Below are 26,297 nucleotides of genomic sequence, written 5' to 3' on the forward strand. Positions count from 1 at the left end.
TTATTATTACGCTGTATTTTAATACACGGAGTATCTAGATACACAAAAGGAAGAAGATTTGAAATTTGGATAAATACAAATAAAAATAGCAATATTTTCAGCTCTGAATCGGAAGAAGGGAAGAGAAGATTACGGTGAAATTGGGGATGAATGACCCTCTTGTTTCGAAGTGTTATGGCTACTATTAGAAAGAGGATTTACGATTAGATAACTTGAGGTACGAGCAGAATATACTGCAACGTAGTTCGATGTATTAACAAAAATGGATTTAGCATTAGAAAAAAAAATACAAGACGTAAAATCCATAAATAATTTAGAAAATATTACATCTACATTGTATCGTATTCTCTGTAATTGGCCTTGTATTATTGGTTTCGAAATATATTTATGAAATTATAAATGATAATTATGAAAAGAGGGTCGAGTTCTATTATCTGAAAATTCCCTCATCGGGAGATTTATATCTCCACATTAACCTGGATACTACAGGTTACAATCTATTTAACACTACAACTACCACACCAGTCAAATTGACTGGTTTTACAATTTTATTTTAAAATTTCCACTTCGTGTTATATTTTTCCCGCAATGATATAATGACTTTCGCAACGATAACCAAAAGAATAATACAATGAATTTTATTTTCTTTTTTATGTACTCAAACTGAAAATAATTTTGTATCAAGGCTACTTATACCAATACCAGTCAAAACGAATGGTACTTGTCAAAGTGTTAAAGGGTCCTGCAATCTATTTATCCCAATTAACCAGTTTCCTCGTTTTATACAACCTCCCACACGTTTCTCAAACTTTTAGCGATCGCTAGAACGCTAGATGCTAACGTTAGAAATGCCATAGCACTCAAAATGATTAGTTCTACAATTCTATAAATGTGTCAACCTTCGTTTAGGGATCATGGTCCCAGATGGATTAATAACGTTGAGGCTGAGGTTGACTGATCGAAGAACCAGTGGATGAATTTGTAATAGAAAAGTATATTGAAATAATTAAAGGTATAAGTATAAGTATAATGTATAAATTTATGCTGATTCAGATCCTTACTCTCTTAGTGTTACTAAACAATGGAATGATAGGGAACACGTTCATATATTTGTAGCAAAATGACATTACCAAAAAAGTTAAGCTTATAGCTTGGGCTAGAGGTTACAGAGAACATAAATAGAAATCTGTTTATTAGTTTCTTTGTTCCTAATCCTTGCAACCCAAAACATAATGTATACTCAATACAATAATATGCACCGCTCCTTATTTAGAATATTTCTGAGTAATAGCAGTCTCTAGGTCATAGATATACACAAATAAAGATGTAGAGTTTTTCTTCAAGTAGTTACTTCAACAAATAATACCAAAAATGTACTACATAACATGGAATTCCTTCTATAAGAAAATAATAAATCAATAAATATAAAAATATTCTGTTATTACGTATTTTTTAAAGACCAGTCATTTTCACTGATTTTGGTAGAAATAACTTCGTGTTAACTATCGGTAGCTAGTGTTAAGCCTTCCTTATGTCCCTATCCAATTCCACGAAATACACAACAGAATCTAGGTATTAACGTCTGAAACTTCAAAAACGTTACGATCCTCGGAAACAGTGTGCGTGAACTTCAATAACATTCCGAACTTCCCAACAACCTAACGTGTATTGGATTAATATAGGAGAGTGGATCGATAAGTAAGTTACAGCTTGCCGATAACTTTCATTCGGAAAAAAGATATACAGTTACCGTTGCTGCTGATACGGATGAAACATTGTTTCGCCTGGTAAAACGAATACAGCATCGTTCTACATCGTGAACACCTATCATGTTTCAGTTCGTCTACATCGATTAACAATACTATATCAACCACGGTATCATTCATGTATATTAACATTCGTTAAATGTTTAAGAACGTAACTTGATCCGCGCAAAGTATAGTAAACTCGGGTTTCGCGTAACTTGTGATATAATTTCATTTATGTCGAGTTAACACTGTCTCTTATTACGCTAGTCTTGCTTAGAGGAGATGTATATCTACTATGCGTACAGTTTGAGCCATAAAATACAGAGCGTGATTCACAGGCCATTGAAAAGAGTGAACGATGATTACAACTTCCGATGTTGAACGTGCAGATAGCGAAGGAAATCTACGATACGAAGGAAACCTCAAGAAAAGTTGTTCGACTTTTGTTTCTCGAATTTATAATTCCAATACGAACACTAATCTACAGTGTGTTTATCCGAGCTGATGTTTATGCTAAAGCCGATGTTTATGAGCTGATATTTGTACGATCTTGAAGCAAGCCTCGTTTTAATTCTTTAAACGCATCTCTTTTATTTATTTTCTATTGCACATTCTCGTGACTGACGTCAGAACATTTCCAAAATGCTGCATACGCACGTATGTATTTTCTACAGGACAATTTCGAGAGATGAAACGACAGAGTTACTGTGTCAACGGCGTTAGCATTACTCGATGTACACAGCGAGGAGAAGAGACGATTTTACGCGTGTAATGTAACGCGTTGCAACGTGTGCAGAATAATCCAGTATGACGATCCACAAATGAGTGGGATTCGCGTAAATGCGATTCTTGATCCTGCGGGTTTCCCTCCGACATTTTTCGACCATTGTTGTTGCTATCGTTCCGCGTGCGTCTATAATTCCAGTGTGCAATTTGTTTGCGCTCTACATCAGATATAATATTAATGTCGTGGCATGGCTTTGTCGTATCGTATCTCGGTATTATCTTGTGCAAAATGTTCTGACGTCAGCTGCAAGACAAACGACGCAAAGAATAGGAGAGATCCATTTAAAAAACTTAAACGTAATGTCCACAGGACATTTCAGAGCCACTTCGAGATCGTATAAATAAGAGCACGATAGGCGCTCTTTCATGACTTTCGTTTGAATCATTTCTTCGTGTGTTTTATATTAGGTTGTCCGTTCAGTGTCTTTCTTCTACAGACACGTCTTTTACAATGACGCATCTTTATACAAACATGAAACCTAATCCGTCGAACGTTATGATCTTTATTTTGATAGAAGAAAATGGATCATACGTAATTCGATAAAATAATATAAAACAGAAAATGTTGTACATCCATTATTTCCTTAAAATAAAAACGAGAGAAACTTTTCGGACGTCTTGATAGTTTCCCAAATATCCTAACTGCTCGCAGATAAATGTACGGCAATGAAAAAATACGAGGTTCTCAAATATTAAAACGGGTTTAAAAACTTGAACGCGAGGATCGCTGGGCATTTCAGGGTCACTTCGAGATCGTATAAATAACAGCACGATATACGTCCCTTCATACGCTACTATATTCGTTTCAATCATTTTTTCGTATGTTTTATAGTTTTTCAGATATCCTAACGGTTCAGATAATCAGCGTGACAGTATAGAAATACGAGGTTCTCGGATATTAAAAAGAACTGACGATTTCCACGATATCTGCTCGAGCAAATAAAATTTAACAATGAGAGAAGAGATCGTTCTACTATCCGAGAGTTCCATTATCCGAACATTTTCGTCCCTCTGTTGGCATCTGACACGGGAGACATATTACAGTCAGATGAATTCGTCACGGTGCGAACTACAACCTACCTACCTGAACAAAAACACGCAATTCCGTACGAAAAGAAAAAAAAGAAACAAAATTTCAGCTGAAAATTTCGAAAGTACATCCACCGAGAGAAGATTTACGACCAATGATTAATAATTGCGCGCTTCAAATAGGACACCGCGTATTTGCAAAATGACAAGTTTTTTTTCTTTTTTTTTTTTTATTATTTAATTTGTACTTTACAATTTATCCAGCTGGACATTTGGTGAATTTTTCTAATTTAATTGCTAAATAGCAAGTAGGTGGCTACCCCCAGCGGGTTACCATTTTCGAATTTGTCTATTTTATTTCCTTATGAGGTCAGTAGGGTGTTTTCTTTTTAGTCTTCTTTGTAGAATTTTCTTTTATTATTTAATTTGTACTTTACAATTTGTCCAGCTGGACATTTGGCGAATTTTTCTAATTTAATTGCCAAACAACACGTGGATGGCTACCCCCAGCTGGATACCATCTTCGAGTTTGTCTGTTTTATTTCCTTATGAGGTCAGTAGGGTGTTTTCTTTTTAGTCTTCTTTGTAGAATTTTCTTTTATTATTTAATTTGTACTTTACAATTTGTCCAGCTGGACATTTGGTAAATTTTTCTAATTTAATTGCCAAATAACACGTGGATGGCTACCCCCAGTGGGATACCATCATCGAGTTTGACTATTTTATTTCCTTATTGAGGTCAGTGGGGTGCTTTCTTCTTGGTCTTCTTTGTAGAATTTTCTTTTATTATTTAATTTGTACTTTACAATTTGTCCAGCTGGACATTTGGTGAATTTTTCTAATTTAATTGCCAAACAACACGTGGATGGCTACCCCCAGTGGGATACCATCATCGAGTTTGACTATTTTATTTCCTTATTGAGGTCAGTGGGGTGTTTTCTTCTTGGTCTTCTTTGTAGAATTTTCTTTTATTATTTAATTTGTACTTTACAATTTGTCCAGCTGGACATTTGGTGAATTTTTCTAATTTAATTGCCAAACAACACGTGGATGGCTACCCCCAGTGGGATACCATCATCGAGTTTGACTATTTTATTTCCTTATTGAGGTCAGTGGGGTGTTTTCTTCTTGGTCTTCTTTGTAGAATTTTTTTTTTATTTAATTTGTACTTTACAATTTGTACAGCTGGATATTTGGTAAATTTTTCTAATTTAATTGCCAAATAACACGCGGATGGCTACTCCCAGCGGGTTACCATCATCGAGTTTGGCTATTTTATTTCCTTATTGAGGTCAGTGGGGTGTTTTCTTCTTGGTCTTCTTTGTAGAATTTTTTTTTTATTTAATTTGTACTTTACAGTTTGTCCAGCTGGACATTTGGTGAATTTTTCTAATTTAATTGTTAAATAACACGTGGGTGGCTACCCTCAGTAGGATACCATCATCGAGTTTGACTATTTTATTTGTTTAATGAGGTCAGTGGAATGTAGGATAACACGTATCTCGTAATCTCCGTTCTCAAATTGGCTGCGAATTTTGCTAATATAAAATCACGACGTTTCGTTATAACTCCAACGAGATATCCAAATGTTTTACGCAACAGACACATCTGTAATACCCTTGTGAACGTTCTCTATGGTAAACGTTCAAGTATTTCCACGAACATATAGAATTTATCGACAACCGTATCACCAGATGTTATCGCAAATTGCAAGATTTAATTTTAGGATCGGACGTGATATACATTTCACGGAAATGCCACGCATAAAACCAGAGCGAAGAAGAAGAAGATACTCGAAGCACGTTTATCAAAATTCCATTTGAATACAACGCCGTAGCGTTCTCCTTTCCCGTTAACAGCTATTTCGCGAGATCTTGATCACGCGAAGCGCGCCTCGTTGTTAGCCCGATGCAACGAGCAGAGTATAACAGTCGATGCCAACCCGCAGTTTTACAAACGCCGGCTACGCAACGATTTTTGTTCACGTTGCACGTGCACGTTGCTGAAGTGTATCACGTAGCGGCGTCGTATTTCACTTGGCTGTTGGCAACAGAACCAGAAATTAATGAAACCGGACCGTTATTGATCTTGTTGCTAACACGTAGTTCCATTGTTTTAACGAGGCAGCATCTTGTCCGCGCTTATCACTGGCACCGATGAAAATTTGCCAACTTAAAGGGAACCGTTCGATCCCACGGAGTTCATTCTATCAACAGAATTGCGGACGATTTGTGCCGGATCGCTTGGTTTATGTTTTTATGACGTTTTACGAGGGACGTTTTATGAGAAGGCCGACGGTTATTTGATCCTTAAACGTACAACGTTAACAATCGTATCTACTAGATTTTCTAATAAATCGTTTGCTAAAATTGGCTCGTTTCCACAAGTGTTTTCTTCCAATCAACGATATTAATTTATCAACCTTCGAGACACGAGAGTTACGGTTTTAAAATAGCAGCGTAAAAGAGTTTATGATAAATGGAAGATGAAAATAGGGGTGAAAGTTTCTCGTAGAAAGTCGTAACAGGTGGCAGGAAATGGATATTTTATGAGAATTCAAGAAGAGGGAAAGATTGTCGATAAATCTTGAACAGTCTATAACAGAGAAAAATGGATGTTCTGTATATAAAAAGTTTCGACACAAAAACACGTGGTCTATTATCATACTTTCCAGGATAGATGGCCATAAGAGAAACGTTGCAGCAAACAAGCTTACGATGAAGCTCATCAATTAACTGCAAGTGACGCGAAGAGACCCGTTTATAGCTTATTAAAATTTAAATTACAAACGATAACTTCTACAGTGATAAGACTTTCATTACCGTGGCGTATTTTCGATCTATTTGACTCGTATTTTATACGTACGTATTCCTCCTATATGTTGCTACAGCTTTATGTTTCCTCTTTAATTCAATCATCGGATTGATAAAATTCGCTTTTTATCGGTAAAACCATTTAATCTTCGTTCGTTTGTACTACGCCAGAACATGGATCAGCTTTCGTCGCTTTCGTCAATGAAAATGCATTACTATCAAAGAAATTTACACAAATTTCCGTGGTTTTTGTTACGAGTTTGTCGATCGTTTTACCATCCTTTATTCGTTAACAACAGCAGTATCGTTTTACTCGAACGAAAAGTTCAGCGTGTCTCGGAAACAGTACACGTGGCAGGGAAGGTATTAAACTGTCGATATTGCTGCAGCAGACGCTTTTGCGCGCCGTGTGACACGGCACATTCGACGATGCTTTGGCAAATTAATGCGAGCCACAGAAACGCAATACGTACGTATACACGTTGGCTACGTGCTAATTAATTAGTGCGTAGAGTATAGCAGAGCCAAGTATAGCAGAGCCGCCTACCATTCGAATATTTTGTTAGCCGAACGTTCGACGTGCGCGTTGGAAAGAGCTGCTCTATCCACGAAGCATCGCTTCGTGTATTAAACGCGCTGATCCTAACGTCATTGTAAAGTAACGTGCACCTGTCCGCGAAACAGCGGCCAGTCGTTTTCATCGCTGCGCGTTTCCGTCGCGAAAACTGGCGTTAAAGCCGAATTTACGCTCTTTCACTTGGCAACAACACGGCGGATGAACGCCGCTTTCATTCTTGTTTCATGCGCGGATGAAACCAGATGAAAGCAGCGTTCATCCGCCGTGTTCGTGCAAAGCGAAACAGTGTAAACTCGGCTTGAAATTGTCAGTAGCGAGGCGAGTACGACGTCGCAGCTGTAAACGAATGTAGCGATGTAGGGTGGAAGCGTTTTGCGCGTCGCTCGACATTTTAGTAGCCAGGCAAAACCTCTTACTGATCGCTTCTTAGACTTGTAGCGGCACACGAGCTACAGGGCAATTCAAATCATGTTGCTTTGCCTCGGAGTATCAATATCGTTAGAAAACACATAATGTAATAATAAATAAACTCAGGGGAAAACAATGTCGCTGTTACGTGCAACCCTCGAACACAGACGAACGTGAATTTCCCGACTCTCCTCCGATCAGTATAAATAAACAGACGCGATCGTAAGGATTATAGTATCTAGCAGTTATCAATCTAATCAGCGAGTATATTAGCGATTATACAGTGTCTTAGCGAATCCGTAAGTACGAGCGTCTCAAAGACATTATCCGTATTTATTTATTAATTATTTTAAATACACCTGGAGGTTTCGAAAACGAGCAATCTCGTCTTATAAATCTCACGATCAACCATCCTTTACATAGTCCTCTACGGACTGTACACTGGCGTGGACGTATCGCCGCGTCTAACGGACTACACTTACGTTCTTGCGAAGCGACGCTTCTTTTCGACCAACGTTAGCACATGCATCGTCGTACGCGTTAGAGCATAAATGAGAATGGAAAAAGAGAATGTAATGGAGCCTCTCGCGTCGACAATTTCTATAGTTTGGCGCGCCAAAAAGGTAGGGGCCGTCTGATGTTAAAGCAAATTCACCATCTCTTTGATCTCTGTTTGAACGAATGAAAGTTAATACGAGGAAAGTGATTGTTCTAGTATTGGAAAGTTCCATGAAATGGCTTGCCTGTTGGTTGGCATATCGAAGGCTCTATCAACTGTATATCAAGCTCCGTGCAGAGTTTGTTAATATCGTCACGTAACTACAGACATTTAATACCGTGAGGATGAAATGCGTGGAATTTGATAAGAGAAAAAAAAAAGAAAGAAAGAAAAAAGGATCGTTTCATTAGAAAATATGACGATTGTAAGTAACGACTTACTCTGTGTCGTGGAACCGCCGGCATACTACTGGTCCTTCCGCGATATTGCTTTGGTCCTGGAACTCGGGATCCTGACGCTGAACCAGCTGTACCAGCTGGACTGGTTGGACTTGGTCCGCCTGGGCTCGTGCCTGGACTCAAGTGAGACGAAGAGGACGCTGTTCCAGGACTTATGGCCGGGGTTCTTGTGGGACTCCTCGGCGAGGGCGATAAATGACCCCAAGGGCCGGTTTCTGCTTGTAGAAACCTATTGTTGGGGCGAGGAGAATTTAATGAGAGATTTTAATCATAGGTTTCGATAATAAGATAGGTGTGAGCTGTTGCATTTAGATGATAATGAGAAAGCAGAAGCGATAGAAAAATATATTTACGCAGCATGATGAAAAATAAAGAAAGTTTCTACTCCATCGATACCGAAAGAAATACGATAAACGAACAGAGAAGGAAGCAAATTGTTGCTGAAATACCATTAACAATACAGAGAAATTTACTATCAGTTTATTTTAAATACTGTTATTTTGTTTTATTGGCAACGCTTTCAATTATTCGAGCGCAAATTACTAACTCGCATATGTTTGCGACAACACTGTTTGCGATCGAATTCCAACGAGGACTACTTTGCTCCATCAGCGATCACACGGTGCCATTTTTCCAGCAGTTTCAAACGCCTAGCGTTAGGTTTGCAGAAAATCGTAACCTACGGTAACGTGACAGGATATTTTCCCTTAAAGTCGGACTGTACGCAGAAGGCTGTGTGATTCGCTCGTCCTTAATTTTGTCTAAGGATTAAAGGGCTAAATTTAGCGAATTTCTAACTTCGCGTGACGTATACCGCGCGTACTGTCGAAAATCTAACTGGAGTTTCTAACAAGTAGAAAGTAACAGCATTCTACATGCAAATATCTACTTCTTGTGGTCACTGTACGTATCTACGTGTATTTGTATCGTTGAGGATTTTTCACTGCTTAAACATGTCATATGTTAGTTTTAAACTATTTATTTTAAACTACTTGACACGATATTAAATGAAATTCGACGAAGTTTCTTTTGGTACAGTTATAAATGCTATCTGCAATTTTTATTAGGATTCAATAACAAAATTTGCATACAGTCTACGATAGAAAAATTTGATTTTAGGCTACAACATATTGTACGCCAAGTTGATACATGTTCTATTACGTTAAAGTGGAAAGATTAATACGTAAAAAATTCTTTCAATTCATGTTACGTATGAACTTTTCATACAGCCATTAGTACAGTGCTGTAAATTAATGTCTCACGGAGAAAACCAAAATTCCTATTTCGGTTATTTTGCATAAACAGGTCAATGTATAATGATACAAAAAGCTGCGAGTAGCTTTAAGCAGTTTCGGATAATTTGAAAGTTTTCAAAGTCGAAAGTAATTAAGAAAGTAATTACACGAGCGATTGCAAAGACGCAGCCGTATAAAAAGTTCAGATTAAAAACAGAACTGAACAGAAGAATATTTAGATGCAGAAACTTAACTGTATGATACTGTGGTGTAAAAAAAGGCCAACTAGTTTCCTCCAAAAAAGAAAAGGAAAAAGAAAAAACAAAAATGGAAAATAAATACAAAAGGTTATTTAAAACATTCTCTTAGAAATAAACATAACATATTTTATTTTAAAAAATCGTCGATATCTATATCGTGTTATTATTACTTCTCACGTAGAAACTACTCATTATTTCAAATTTTATACATAAATGCAATGAAATTAAACAATAAATAGTATCAATATTTATCAGATTTTATGTTTACTTCGATCAAATATTAATAGACTTCTCGATATTAATAATATTTTATTGGATGAGTTGATTCCATTTAAATAATTGTTCAACAAATTATGCCAATGAATTATTTGTTAAATTATTAAGCGATATAATTCATTGAATGATAATCTGAAAATGAAAGAAGCACAACTGAAGCGGTATAGTATGTTATTTTATATATTTACTCTTTCGTGCATTCTTCCAATGTGTCAAAGAATGCGTTAATGCGTAATTAATTTATTCATAACAATCGTTGATTTATAATTTTTAGACTGGAAGAAAAGGGGTAAACGATTACGTATAATACCGTTTTCATAAACAAGATATTGTAAATGAATGAAACAAAACTGCAATTGCAGCGAGTTGAATAAAATTCATAATTTCCGAAAGGTTTTATTACGTTCACAATGATACCATCAAAAGATTGGCCATTACCAATACGCAAAACCTGTCCATCTCCATTTTAGCCCATTTTCCAACAATGTTTGCTCAACTCCGATCCGGAATTCAAAGCCCTACGCGATAATAATTTTTTAACTGAAACTTATATTATAAACTTGGTAATTTATTTATGCTCTTTCTAGCAAAAAAAGGTAGCTCTTTTAATATACCGATGAACATTCGTATTAAGCCCTCGGGCACCGAAGAAATTTTTCACGCGAATTTGAATATTTTCCGCGAATGTTCTACCGATACATCACACGCACGAATAAATCGACAGATTTAAAAAAGGCGATTTATTTAAAAACATAAACAAGACTGATATTTTTCACGAATTCTCTCAAGTAGATGTAAACGTGATTTTTACATAGCGCGAAGAAACGGTCGAGAGCTATTCGTCGTAAACGAGGAGTCAAATTTCACAAAAAACGAACGAGCGAATATTTCTCTAACGAGCCATCGAGATATCGTCTTTAGAACAGATCCTGAGTAGGATTGCCAACTTGAACTCTCGGGTTTCAGCCAAACAATACTAAAAAAAAAAGTAAACAGGAGCAAGGCAAACGTATCGAAATATATTTTTTGTAATTAAATTGCGAGAAGTTCCAAGTCCAGGTTCTCTTCGTTGAAATTACATTCGTAAACTTTCTTTATGGTTGAGTTGTCAAGCGTTTGTTCAGATACGACAAAATCTTTGCGTCGCTTGTTCGAGAGTAAAAGTTCTGCCCTAATTCTTATAACGGTATCGAGAAGTTTCAACTGCGTTCTGTTTCTTGCTTCTGTTTTAACGAAGTATACGAAAGAAAAAAACCTCTCAGCTGTAGCATCGCTTACCATTAGACAAGTAGTGAGGGCAAATGTAGCTAATACCTGCTACGTCATTATTATTCATATTCACAGAAAAAGGAAATTAGCTTTGCAATTGTAGCCAATGAAATTATCAAAGAGAAAAAAGAAATGTTTCGAAGAATTGGAAGAAAGAGGCAAACAAAATTTCTCAGCGCCAATCAAGTTGAAGAGAAGCCAGATTTCCGGAATTTGGATGTAAAAAACGCCAAGTTGGTAATCCCGATCCCGAACTTTCTAACCAGGAAAACTTTTCTGCCAACAAGTAACGTAGCCAAAGGAACAAATCGACTTATCCCTTCAGACGCTTACCTGTGCAAGTCAGGAGTCGGCCTGGCTACCGCTATGCTAGAGCTACGACGTCTGGATGGAGTCGGTGACTTTGGAGCATCGACGCTCGAGTGTCCTTGGGATCCTGTGAAAGAGGTGCGATGCAGACGAACCTCCACCTCGCTGCTTCTCCTCTGAAACGCCATTTTGCCCCATCGTCTGCTCTTCGAGTCGGAGTTCGAGGCCTCCTGTTTTCTGAAAGGACCACTTTCAGTTAGCGCGAAACGTAATTCAATTGGCCTGCTATTTTCGTAGCACGCGCACCAAACTCGTTTCTATCAGGCCTGGTCCAAGCGATCGTAGACGTCGCTTTTCGCTTGTGCGAAATCGAGATAATCTTAGCGGTCAGATTCGTCATCGAGATTAGTCGTTTTGTGGCGGCAAGACGTTCGAACATTGCGATGGAAAACGGGCAGAAACACCTTAGGTGTTTCCCGATGCAACTTCAGACGGTGTTGCGTTCTGTTGATAGCATTCAAAGTTAGGTGACACGATTAAAATTAGCGGTGAAGTTTGCCCGCTGTATTCCCAAAGTTTATGGTAACGTTGTTTCCTGGGTAATATTATTTTCTTTGTTTGCGATTAATATTAAAGTTTGTTATTTATCGTTGTCAGAGCTTGACAGTGAGCAAGGATAAAGGAGCGCCGAGTGCTTGTTTCGTCGCTTTTATCTAACGTCGCGTTGAATTGTCCAGGAATCTTGTAGTCAAATATTGGCAAAGTGTAAATGCTTCCTCTTGGCGTAACCGCAACTTTTGTCATTCCTAGCACGCTCTGCACCATATATTTCCGATATGTATCTGTAGTTTGTGTCGTCAAATTGATCTTTCGAGAAACGCGCCTACATGTAGACGCATAAACATACATCTAAATGTATTTGACAAACATCCAGCATTTTTATTTAATACGAAAGAGCGAGTTATTCTCGCTAGGCTGAGGACTGGACACAACCAAAAAAAGAGCCAACTAACCACAAAAAAAAAAGAAAATAAATAGAAAAGGGAATAAGATCTTCCTCATTTTCTTAAACGTATTAACTTGTATCAGCGATTAGGATATTGTAAGTTATCTTGTTAGCTCTAAGTACACTGTATGATATTAATGTAAGTTTAGGTTAATCGTACCGTATTGTACTGCATACGATATATGTTCAAAACGTATAAATACTATCATTTGAGATTGTAACTTACCTTGTTGTATTTTACGTTTCGCTTTTTATATATCTTCGTTACGCATTTTGTTAATCGCCGTTGCTAATGGTCGTACAAAATGGTAGAACCTTAAATAAAACGAATGATAATAAAATTGATGTTTTCTAATAGGATAATGTGATAATTAGAAGTAAATCATTGGACTCGGACAGGTTCCATACACAGTGGCGTACAAAAGTACTCGAACGCTTTTATTGGGCTGGCAACTAAGTGATTGCGGGTTTCGACATTACCACCTAATGGCAAAACCCGCAATCACTTAGTTGCCAACCCAATAAAACTGGTTTTATTCCGAACTGTTTTTCATCTTCGAGCACGTTGTATTAAAATTTTCCTGTAGGACCATAGAGTGACGTTAGATTCCAAAAATTTAATTGGAAATATTAATTATCGGAAGCATTTATTTGCTTCTAAACTTCAACAAAATTTTTGATACAGTTTATTAACCACGGTACTTGTTTTATGACGATATTTATTTCAGAATAACCCGTAACCTTTGACAGCAGTTTATTAATTAATAAACTACGACATTTTTATAGTGTAGGCGTAATGTTCAGTTACTACCTATGCATACTCATACGTTTTGTAATTCTAGAATTCTTTTTATTTTACGTTTATCTTTACACGTTTATCTCCGTGACATAAATGTTAGCTTGTCAAAATTAAATAAAATTTAGTTCCAAAGGAATATTTGAAATACTCGAACGATTACGAATATTTAGATGGAAATTACCTATTTGACATCGTTTATTCGGATATTGTAGAGTGTTACTCGTAAATTTGTCGTTTCACTCGAGACTACATTTTCAGATTATGAGGAGCACGTGACGCGAATATTTAATCGTTAAATGTGCATAAAATTCCCACGTCCAAAAATCGAACCTCGATTCAGAAGAGAAGGAAAAATATTGAAATATTTAATTAATAATCTAAGTTTTCAATTGTCTCCTTTTTCAATTTTCTAAATAAACTTGTTCCTTTCGTCGTATATATTTATTAATAAGAAAATACGATTTCTAAATATATTTTTTAGGGAAGTATCACGCGTTAAAATTTCTGAACGAATTTTACGAAAATAGGTGTATTTATTGCGCATCTCGTTTAATTAAATTCATTGAAATATGCCTGACTTGAATGGAGTCTGCGACTGGTTAAGTCCTGTTTACTCCTCCGGAATGTCGATAATGACTCCTGACCGAGTTAGCCAATTAAATTAGCGGTTGGCGGTGTCAGGCACGATAGCTTCATTCTATTTCGCTCGTATCTTGAAGATTTATCGGCCGCGTATCAGCCATAAAATCGCTTTGCATCGCAAACCCGAATCTGAGAGTCTTCCGCTGAAAATGGCTTCCATTCCGCGTGAATGGTCGATTTGCGCCCGTACTTACTATACTAAGTGTCCGCACACTTATATGAATTCCAAGATAGAAGATATACATACATATATATATATATACAGGGTGTTCGTTTGAAAATTTCACGTTCGATGTCGAAAAGTACGCGTTAGCTTGGAAGCTTCCAAGAGATGAGAAACGTGAAGCGTAATTAGATTTCCATCCGGAAATCGCGATACTTTCGTTTCGAATATCTTCTTCCTAGAACGCGTACATTCCCAGAAAATTCATCGTGAAGTTTTCTAACGAACACCCTGTACGTATAGGTGGGACATAGGGAAATGTGATTTTACGATAAAGTCGTAATGTTCGATACGGGATCCATTTCTGAACCACTGCAACTACCTCATTTACCATTCGCAATTTTGCGCCAAACGATCCTGCGGACGCGAAATGTTCGCAATAACGTTCGCGGGTATTTCGGACTCGGCACGCTCTACTTTATGAATATTTTATTCGAATCAAACAGCGTTTATGAAGGAATTCGAAGCAAGTTCATCTTTGCAAGCGTGTAGCGAAGCGACGAGTTTTACCATCGTATCAGGTATTATACGCAATGCAAATGTGTTAACGAGGATGACGTGGGAAAGGAAAAATTAGACTTTGTGCGTTATGGGATATATGGAATCCTTTGAATAAAAAATTACTCCTTAATTTGGTGCTTCGTGGTTGACGCGGCGATGTATCCTACACTGAACTTTGACACAAATTTGTAACCGGTCAAACGATGAATATTACCGGTAAAACTGATCTTAAAGTTGCGTACATTTTGTAGCGGAACATTCGACAAAATGAATTTCTCTATTAGCCGTAATAAATGATAAAAATAACGAGTAACAAAGATTGTCGCCTTTGACGATGAAATTTCACAACTGACATTACGGTACGTCCAATATTCATCGATATTTTTCTGTAACACTGCAAGTACGTAATACGAAAGTCGCATAGAGCGAAGATCACTCTTTCAGCCAGGTCCAGGATAACGCGATAATACGTTTAACATCAATCATCATTATCTTACTTATACGCGAAGCAACGTGATTACGTTCAAATTATATCCTATACATATATTCAATGGGATTATATCGCGCGGCACAATTTCCACCCGAGTAAATATAAAATGAAATTACTCTCGAAGCAGAAAGAAAGAGGAAAACAATTCGAATAAGCAACGATGGTATTCGGCTGTTTTTAAAAGACGCTTTATGCGAAGCATCCTGTAATCCTGCGAGTTTCTGTTCTAATTAAATCAGCATTTCCAGCGGCCGATTCAATGTTCCAAGAGTGATGGGAATGGCTGACGAGTAATCAGCCTGTAATTTGAAAGTTCACGGTAGAGCGGGATCCAAAGTCTGACAGAACGGAGCAGATTCGCGGGATCAGACCTTTGATTTTCGCTTCGCTCTAGGAAATATGAACATCGAACGGAAAAGCGATACGCGATATTCCCGTAATTCGCGTACGTAGCAACGGAGACGATTATCCGAATTGGAGAGGAAAAGAAATTTTCTATGACGATTGTTTGCCAGCGTGTGATACGCCGAACGCTAATGGTAATTCGCACGACCTACATTCTACCTACATTCCATGATCTTCGAATAACGCTCGTTAAAATTGATAAAACTGAAACTCTCGTAGGATCGGCTCACGTCCGTCAAATTATTCCTGGCGATAAGTAATTAACTGTGATTTTGAATTTGTACGAGTGGAAGGAAGGACGACGATTTTGGCTACTAAAATTACGTTGCTCGTAATCCAGCGCACCTGCTGCGCACGATCTCTGGCCGAAGGAAAACCGGGTCGCGGAGCTCGATAAATAAAGGTACCTATACCTTGCTAAGTTCTCCGACTTTAATTCCACTTAATTATTCACGCGTATCTGCGAAGAAGGAAGGATTTACAATTCGCTGTGGATTAAGAGGTCGCGAGCACACGGAGAGACAATTTTGTCGAAGACGATTTAAAACGGTTCTATTTGCTGGTGAGACAGCGTGCACTCGCTATCGGCGACATAATCGACTGTTTCGTAAATTATAGCAGGTCGTTAACGAACTGAAACTGTTTGGAACTAGCGATAGAATTATTGTTTCCTGCGTGAAAGTAATAACGGCGATGTTTGTCGTTGATTGCTCTTCAAAATCGACAATTTTATTGTAATATTTAAAACGTAGCGAATTATTGGTCTTTTTACTACCTGTAACGTGTTACCGAATTTTAATTAAAACAGGACAATCAGAGAATCGATTTTCGCCTGGTAATAATTTCATATAATTGCATGTGTGCGAACGATTATGTAATTATTGCCGCGATATCGAAAGCAATTTCCTCCAAGTTATTTATATGATCGCCGATTAACTATAAGACCGATTCTACGTTTTAACATTTCGCTTATATCGTTATCACGTTGTAACGTCGTTGTAAATCTCTTAATGAGATTTATATATCTCTAATGAAAAGAGATGTCTTGCCTTCTTGACTGCTTTTGCGATTTAAGATAAAAAAGAAAATGAGAAAAGAAAGAAGAGAAAAAGAAGCGACACTAATACGTACTGCAACGATAATTGCAGCGTTTTTATCGTTAAGAATTCCATCGGAAGACCATCGTCGTTTGATTCGTTCGAACGGGCAGGAATAAAATCTAGGTAATAGGTCATCGTTATTGGTTACCCTTTTCATGGACGAGACTTATTAAAACTTCGATGAGATTGGTTTCTTTCGAGACTCGAGGAGACGGCGTAATCAGTGCGTGTAACCGTGCCACGGAACAAAATTAAACTTCTTCTCTGTTAGTCACGTTGCGATCGCCCCTTTTCCGTTCCAACGAACTGTTGATATCTTTTCTCTTTTCACGGAAGCTTTTGCAAGAGCAAAAAGCAATAAAATACGTATAATAACAGAATCGCTCGCGATCAACAACAGTATTTCTCTTGGCTGTAGCTCGATGACGATAATACGACGAACAGTGCTATATCACTCGCGAGTGACGCAACAATATTCCACGAACGTACACGTAAATGGTAATGTCGTTCTTTAATTATGTCAAACGATGCGATATCTGTTGCTTATCGATAGAAACGATATTTATATGAATTATGAATCGTCTTCGTGACATAGTGTGCTATAGCGTGAGAAAATATTTCGCGTGGTAAACTAAAGAGAAAGCTTCTGAGTTGTTACTATTATTTAAATGACGTTTCCTCGTCAACGTCAAATGAATATGACGTGCTAGTAATGCAATAGCGCACAAGCCTATAATGCGTGAATAATAGAGTATTCCAGGTATATTATAGTACAGTGAATAGCGGTTTGCCGTGCATAGTATACTGGTATCTCGGACGTTACACCGAGCTGCATTAATTCCTTTCAACCCTCAATTTCATCCGATGGGATTGGATACGAGATAAAACGTACTCACAGTCATTTAGTTTGATAAATGATCCGAGAGAACAGCGTGCATTAGATATCTTCCGCGGATGTTCTTTTATTTTCGTTCTTTGCTTTCTCTAACAGTATGCAACGACAATGAGAACAATTGGTCGAACCACGAGAAAGAAGATAGTTAAATATATCGTTTATTTTTTACGATTAGACGTACACACAGAATAAGTTGTTCGTCATGTTCGTAAAAATGTGAATTTGCAAAAACAGGCATCAGAGTTTGCCGTTTAAACTTTGTGCGAATCACAATTACGTAGAAAGTTTTATTCATATCTATTTTTACCTCACCGTGTACGCAAATCTATAGAAATAAAAGGTAGAAAAATGGAAGCAGCGTTTGAGGAATTATAAAATAGATAGAAAAATTCTACTCGGTTCGATTCTGTGATAGAGCTTTTATCGTTTCTATCGTGACAGAATATAACGCGATCGATATACTAATTATAACTTTCTATGTTTCTAAAAACTGTTGCAACTGTTGAGCAAGTAAAAAATAGTTTTTGCACCTACGCACGTGTCGTATGGATCTCCATTAAAAAGTCATGGAATATCGATTACACGTTTGTACAGTGTCTCTGGTAGGTTCTATGGCGATTGCTGGCAGCTGATTCTATTCGTATTTCGAACTTATTATTATACAACGCAAAGAACTACGATTAAGAATATTTAGGAATAGCATGATCCTAAGTACGAGGCTAATTTTCCAATTATATCTTTTTCCTCCATGTTCAAGATATTTGAAACGTTAGAGTTAATTATTAGCTCTACCGTCGTTCTCGCTTCTTCTTCGCTTCGTATCTCCTCGGATATCTCCTTCTTTTTCAACTGTTCGTTCATAAAGTTCGTGTAACGCGCAAAAGGTGCAAAAATTACATCGGCTGGTAGAACGAAATATTCCATAACTATGTATATTCTAACAATACTATTGAAATGTAACGTTCATCTGGGGCTGTACACACTCGAGGAAAACAGCAGTGTTAAGCACGATGACACTGAATTTCAAGAACCAACGAATAAAGCTTGGAAATTTGAAGGCGAAATGATGCACAGGCTGCTGCTCGTACTATGCAAAAGTGTATGAAATATCCAAAATGGAGCAACTGTTACGATATTTAATAAAAGCCAATGTAATTCTTATGCCTTATAACTCTATGAGACTCATTCGCAGTTAAAAAAAAAAAAAAAAGAAGAGAAAGAACGAAATTGATCCCAATTTTGGTTTCATCTTTTCATTTACATTCATAGAAATATGAAATTGCATAAGAATCTACGGATAATCGTCCGAGCTATCATTCTTATCGAAACTGTTTAGCGTATAATCTCTTATAATTGCCCTACAAATCTTATATATCGATATAAAATATATTTGAAGTGAATTAACAGCTAAATAAGAGCTAAATAAATAAAACAGCAGAATATTGCAAATGAAAAAAGAGAAATTTTTTTTTAAAGAAAATTCTGGTAGATAAACTAAACAAAAATTAAAAAAAATTTTTTTTTTTTTTTTTAACGTGGAGGAAATCTTCATAGACACCTTGCCACTCTGTTGTAATACCCTAACGCCCACCAACAGAAGACACGAGGTAGTGCCGGATTCTTACCGGCTAAAACCTCCACGGGTGGAACAGTTAACAGCATGGAAGTCCGGTCTCTGTAACCTGGGGTGTCGTCTGCGCAAACACTAGGGGGGCCTTCATACAAACTACCAAACAACTTTGGAACGTTAAGAGCAGAAGAATGCCCGGGGTTTAAACCAGGGGTTACCCCCCGGGTTTCCAGGCCTTACATCTACCCCCTCCCCTCCAAGGCTGTACGGTAATTTTCAGAAAACACCTAGTATCTAGCAAACGAAAAATCCAGTAACAGCAAGATTCGAACTCCCGAACGCCTCTTGCCATCCAAGTCGGAAGTCAACGAGCGTAGCTGTCTGCCCCACCGAAATATTCAGTGTTGGTTATCGTATATAACGACAGATATAACGTATACAGCATGGGCAGTTCAACCTTTTTTTTTTTTTGGCAGACTTTTACAATCAATTCTCATTGAGAATTATAAGTAAATTAGTTCAACTTGAAACTTTTCATAAGATCTTTGCACTGAAACACAGTGCAAAATATAAAAATTTGTCAACTCGAATTTCCGTACTTTTTGTCAGTTATTCGATCTACGTGTTGCAATACTTTTCATTATAGAGAGCAGAAAAATGCATCGATCAGCGAGTAAGAGAATATATAGTTCTATTTGAAAAAATGGGGATGATTTTAACATTTAGCCAACCGAATAGGGAGATCTCCCCTGTGTGAAAAATATCGCTGCGCGATCGTACGAGGAGATCTCCGTTTTCGACTTTAGCAACGCGTTTTCCTTTGTTGTTATTATCAGTTATTGTTTACCTGGAATTGTCGCCAATTAATTGCACCACTTTTTCTGCTTTTATAAAGCACAGTGTATGATAAAATACACGAATTTTAGTTATATTATTTTAATTTTAATTATTTTAATTTAAGTAATGATCGAACGATACCACATTGTAAAAAAATATTAAAATGTATTATAAATTTTTAATTTCACCTTCAAGTCGTCTTATTTATTTTTAGTCGTCTTTAATGTTTTTAATTTTACCTATATTTTTGTATACTTTTAATATATACTTTTAATTTGATGTTTTGTATAAACAATATGTGAAATCATTAAATAAAATCATTAAATATAATTAGACTTCTTTGTTTTTTAAGTAGCGAATATTAATCCTCGATGGACAACGTATAGGTTGGCTTATCCGAACGCGGTGGAAACGCATAGCTCGCTGTGGCGCGCGCGGTTAGTTAAGTGTTAAGATACTTGAAACATCGGTACTTTCGAAATGACTACATATAACGAAACGTACATCGTTCGAAACCGTTTAATTTTGCTAATGAAATTATTTTCTATCTCGTACCGTTTTGAAGCTGTAGCTTGTTTCAGTTTCATGGGACAACCTGTACATTAGGTGTACCGTAAATTACATTCGTTTTTCAAGTAAAGGAAACTAATAATTTTAATGAATAATTCTAACACGTAATCCTTGCGTAGTAAGTCACCGCAAATATGACGTTCTCATTAATTACGAAAAACATTAATTACCGTTCTTACAAAATTGTTAGAAAAACTAATGCATTGCGTAAAATGACTAGAAGAATTCTTAAAAAAAAAAATCACCTCCGACTTCACCGTTTTTGAATAAAAATAGCATGAAATATGTAATATCGGTAATTTCGCTATCGAAAATGCCATTTATCGCAGTGCCAAGTCACCGTTCTGTTCATTTCTGAATAGTTTGTTAGTGTGCGCGCGCAGGAAGTACAGACACCCAAGAAATTTCTTCCTCCGGGAAGAATCTCGTGTTTTACTTTTCAGGCGTATCGTCGTTATTTTCGCGCTATGAATGCCTTAAGAACGTAACGCGTGATCAACGAAATATTTACATGTAACGATCGTTATACGTATAGACGGCACATAAATAAATATAAAAGTAAAAAAAAAGAGAGAGAAAACGATGGAAGGAAAGAATCCTTGTGGTATCAACGAACCCTTTGAGCCGCTTGAACGATTATTATCAGAGTTCCTCCGTACGATGTCTCGAACACGCGCAGACTCGAACAGGCAAATTCGATGTAATCGTCATTCATTCATGTACCTATGTGCACGTTGACATGCGATAGGTGTAAATGATTTACGGGAATAGCTTCGGACAGAACACTCCGTAATCAGATCAATCTAATCGGATCAGTCGTCCTACGTGTTCGTAGTTATCTTATCGTTCAACAATCCCGATTTGGTCGCGTGCAAGGCGAATCGTCCTCTTTGAACTCCGTTCCCGGATAATTGCTCGCTAAACCCTGGCTGCTCGTTGACACTTTTAACTTCAACCTTTCGCGATGTATTAATAACGGGCAATTTGCGCGGCCACGTTTAATATTGTTTTTTTACACATCCATTACTAAGCTCTCTCTCTCTCTTTTTTTTTTTTTTAAGTACGTTTCAACGTAACATTCATTGCATACGCAATTATTAATGCTGACATATACGGACACCCACACTATGTTCAGGTTTGTCGATCCGCATATCGCGTTGATTATTCTACGTTTATCGCAGTTTGAACATACGTAAACAATTTCTACGTAAACGCTTGACCCTTCGAATTCGGGAAATTTCGGCAAAAGCAAGATTTTTCGGAAACAATTTATTCGTATCGATATTTGTTAATTTGATATTTGGCGGCAATCGGTAACAACGTATATCGCCGAAGCGAAGTGCCTAATGAGTCATCAATATCCCAACGGTCCTTCCATCGAATGTTCGACAAGAAGGCGTGTGTGGCAACGGTCGCGAACGCCAAACTAACGCGTGGATAGTGGGGATACCGAGGGGCGACAAAAAGAAAGCAATCGAATCCGACCGACAGTCGAGTTTGAACCAAGACAGCGATAAAGTCGAATTGTAACCGGGCAACGAGATCGATTAGCGAAACCGAGAGCGATACGCGACGCGATCAAAAGAAGACACTTGTTAATAAATATATTGTTGACCTAAACATCGAATGATTATTTAACGCACTACACCCAATATCGCTTTAGATATAATTTCAAAGCCGCCGATCAGCGTGCAGCTCTAGTGCCGAGACCATGGCCGAGTTCCTCCAGCGCATTTGATAGATAAATAAGTAAAATAAATATATAATTACACAACCAAATCGCGAATAAACTTTCCCCGGATTCAAAGGTTTAATCGTACGGTAGATCTTTAAACAGTTAGCTTTTCGACGAGTATACTCGTCATGCGTGACAAGTAGTTAGAATTTGCTGTCTAAATTGCGATTTAGTAATCGCGATAAGTTGCAACAATGAAATTAAAACATAGGACAGTCATTTCGTTACAAAGTATACTCGTCATCGCTTACTCTTCGAGACACATTTTAGGTACACGTTTTTCAAAGAGATCGCAACAGCTAACTGGTTAACAGAACATCGTCTTATTTTCACGTCACACTAATATTCAGCTTCTATTTTACGTTATGCTATCTAGCAATTCTTAGATACAGCTCCAACTGCGAAATAGATTTATCTTGTTAACGCCAATATTTTTGTGGCGGCATATCTGTCTTCTTAGGACGTTTCGATTCGAAGATGCCTCACGTAGTTGTTTTGCCACAGAGAATTAACACTGCACGACGCACATAATGTAATAAAAAAACTCTGGACAAAGCAATTTCGTCACTACGTGCAACCGACAACCGGCGACAAGTCCAAACCTTCCGGCACCCCCTCCCCCAAACAGTATAAATGAAGAAGACCATGTTCTCCAGACATAGTCAGTCAGTCGCGCGAATCAATATCAGCATCGAGTCATCGAGATCATCAGTGGGGCGAATAAGTATTCAGCACCGCAGAATTTTCGCAATCTTATAACAAATATCATCGAACGAGCAACGCTTGCGATTAACTTAGTATTCTATATTTTAAAATATCTGTAAATATAGTTAACGAAATCAACTCGTCCCGTTGTTAATTTAACCAACCAGACGTCTCACTGTCTACCATATTTTTACGATACACTAAGAAATTTTGACATTTGACACTGTTAAATGTTATGTTAGATTTAACTTTGTAAAATAGTTTCCATGAAAGACAGCTTGTAATTTATCACGGAGAAAAGGATAGAAGTTATTCGCGAAATTGCACAATTATTGGTATCAATAAATAGCAGATATCATTGGAAGATACAGAGAAGATCGCGTCCAATTTAAGAAACAAAGAGAACAACCTGCGAAAATCTGGGATCTAAAACTTTCTAATTTCATCTTTGTAAAACATTTGTTACGAATGACAGAGAGTAAACAAGAACGCGGACAAAGTTGAGATTGACCCGGTCTCTTCGTCCATCTGTTGTTAACTGTGCTCTCGTTGAAATTTCAACCAGTGAGAAAATATAAGGTGCAATTTAGAAAAGGTTATGAATTTTCGGGGTCATCTCCCCTTTTTCGTCAGACTCATACACCGTCGTTTGGCCGTACGTAAGTCAACAGCAATTAGCAAGTTCGTTAGTCCAGAGGTCCTTTGTTGTCCACGTATGCGTGCAGTTCCTACACCGAAAAGTTTCTTCAAGTTTCTGAAAGTCTTACAAGTTCAACAAGGAACATTCTCGCCTGTCCCTAAATTCGAGTAGAAAACTCCGCGTTTCTGTTTAACCGTTTAGTACGATGAGCTGGTTGAAATTTAAATTATGTGTTGGGAAAATGTGTCATTTTAACTCGGAAATTTATCTTCCACAAGTGTATCTAGAATCCTCGGTTTAAAAAAGGCGACAGAACTTAGAACACGCATGCCCCGTTCCATCTTGTTTTCGAGTTACAACAAACTTTACGTTGGAATAATTCCATCGAAAGGTGCAAGTATAGTTGAACTAATTTCACGTGTCTACATATTTAGAAAAAGGAAGTGAATATGTTTGACGTTGAATCTTGCATTGTAATTCTGTAAACGGACCTGGTCAATGGCGAAACGTAGCCAGTTTTACGTTCGTATGCAAACAGATCAATTTAGAACGGATCTTACGAAGAAACAGTTCGTTAAAGAAGAAGTTCGCTATAGCTGGAAAACAAGATGAAACAGGGCATACTTTTAAACGAACTTTTTCGTTTTCATGTGGGCGATCCACCGATAAAATAGATTCCCTGTGTTACGAAACTCTAGACACTGTTCGTACAATATCGAACGAAAGAAACTTTATGAAATAAAAGAAAAGAAATTTTATAAAAACAGTTTGCATCTAAAGAATACAACGAATGAATATAATACACGGAATACGTAGCTGTTATCAATATGATCTAAATTTTACTGAAATGCATAGCGTACGTAATTGAGGGAACGCAATTTTGTAAAACTCTGTTTCGTTTGCTATCGTACGCGAAAATAAAATTTTCCTGAGCGTATTTCGCGAGATTCTACGATTGTGACACAACATAGGCTGCAGTGACCGATTTTGCCATACATTGCATAGTAGCCAGCGTTATTACAGATCACGCTTAATCCCTCCATCAACCATTTCAATAATAGGCACGATATCACAACGTCGACGTTTTAACCAAGATAAGGAGCATCTGGAACTAATTGAAATCCAGATACATATATCTGTATCGTACGCATTAGAGGCCTAGTTAGAGTTTCTAGCCGACCTCGACATTTCCATCGATACAGAAAGGATCTGCAACCTGTCGAAACCCGACAAGGAACGCGATTAACATCCGTTTCCAGCTACGCATGATAAAGACCATTCTCGCTGAAATTTGAATCTTATTCGAATCATACGATTCAATTTGGACTTTGATACGTCAGTCGTGCGCAAGCTGTTATCGATCAATTGCATAAAAGAAAGCGGATGATTAGACCACGAGATTTCATGGATTTCTGGGAAATTTGAATGCACACGATGTGCAAAAATATGAAAGACACGCGAAGTAACGAAACAATGTAATTAGTTGAATAAAACAACTAACTGTGTTTTTTTAATTGCATTCATAAAACTATGCATATGCAATTTGCGCGAATGTGTTCACACTGTATCGATGGTTTTTAGAATTCACCATTATTTATACTATAGACTTATGGAATGATCGTGTTCGTATAAATGACATTGGGAACTTGTATAAAAAAGCTTCATTCTGTAAACTTTTGTAGAAAAGCATTGTCCAATACTTTCAGGGCAATGAATAGAAAAATTCCTCGGCATTGCAATTGTAAATCAACGGAGGATTTTTTAACAAAAATCTAGCCACTGTATATCTCGACCGTGAACAACAGATAGTATTAAATGGAATTAGAATTGGTCAGGCTAGATTTATACACGCGTATTCGCATTTAATTTCTAAATCTGGCACAGCAGCGTGCGATATCTTTAATTGCCAAACTTGCCGCCTTAAATATAGTCCCGTACAAAATTCAGGATTAAAGCCAACTCTAAATGAACATTCTTGCGATAGAGAGGAAATTTCGAAAGTTCTACGAACACGTTTGACAGGAATTAATGAAGATTTTTTTTATTTCTGTCCTTTGTAAACTCCAGGAATACGTTATATTTCGTATTTCATATTTTAGATTCAATTAGAATCAAATATGCTATAAACATTTATAATCCAAGTTACAGTACCACGCTAAAATAATTTACCTATAATTCTCAATGAGAATTTATTGTAAAAATTCTATCAAATAAAAAAAAATTTCATATTGACTTATACACAATGATATAATTATTATTGTGTTTATATTAACGAAGAGGCAAACAGAATTTATGCAGTAATCTAATATTAATAGGTAAAACTGTACAACGTATGCGTGAATATGTAAAGCAGTAAACAATAAATCATATCGTAGAATTTACAACGTGTTCTGCTTTAATTGATTAGCACACCCCAGTCAATAATAGTAGGAAAAAAAAGTAGTGTAAGACCTTAAAGCCATAGAGTACTCTCCAAGAGGAATAAAAAAAAATGACTTAATCCATTTATTAT

At 37.1% G+C, this 26,297-nt stretch overlaps 1 protein-coding gene across 3 annotated transcripts in view; it reads right to left on the reverse strand.

The window, feature by feature from the left end:
* The window catches only part of LOC100646265 (GTP-binding protein RAD), an 80,451-nt gene that overhangs the window by 49,899 nt on the left and 4,255 nt on the right, over nt 1-26,297 (reverse strand). The window contains exons 2-4 of one of the 3 annotated variants that reach the window (XM_048409793.1): nt 11,692-11,904; nt 9,808-9,846; nt 8,301-8,547 (exon numbers count right to left, since the gene is read on the reverse strand). In XM_048409793.1, the coding sequence (XP_048265750.1) occupies nt 8,301-8,547; nt 9,808-9,846; nt 11,692-11,904 (499 nt within the window). The remainder of the gene's footprint in view (nt 1-8,300; nt 8,548-9,807; nt 9,847-11,691; nt 11,905-26,297) is intronic. The other 2 variants (XM_020864924.2, XM_020864925.2) reach the window with 2 other exon arrangements.

This window comes from Bombus terrestris, chromosome 10 (genome assembly GCF_910591885.1).
Source record: "Bombus terrestris chromosome 10, iyBomTerr1.2, whole genome shotgun sequence".
NCBI classification, from domain to species: Eukaryota; Metazoa; Arthropoda; class Insecta; order Hymenoptera; family Apidae; genus Bombus; species Bombus terrestris.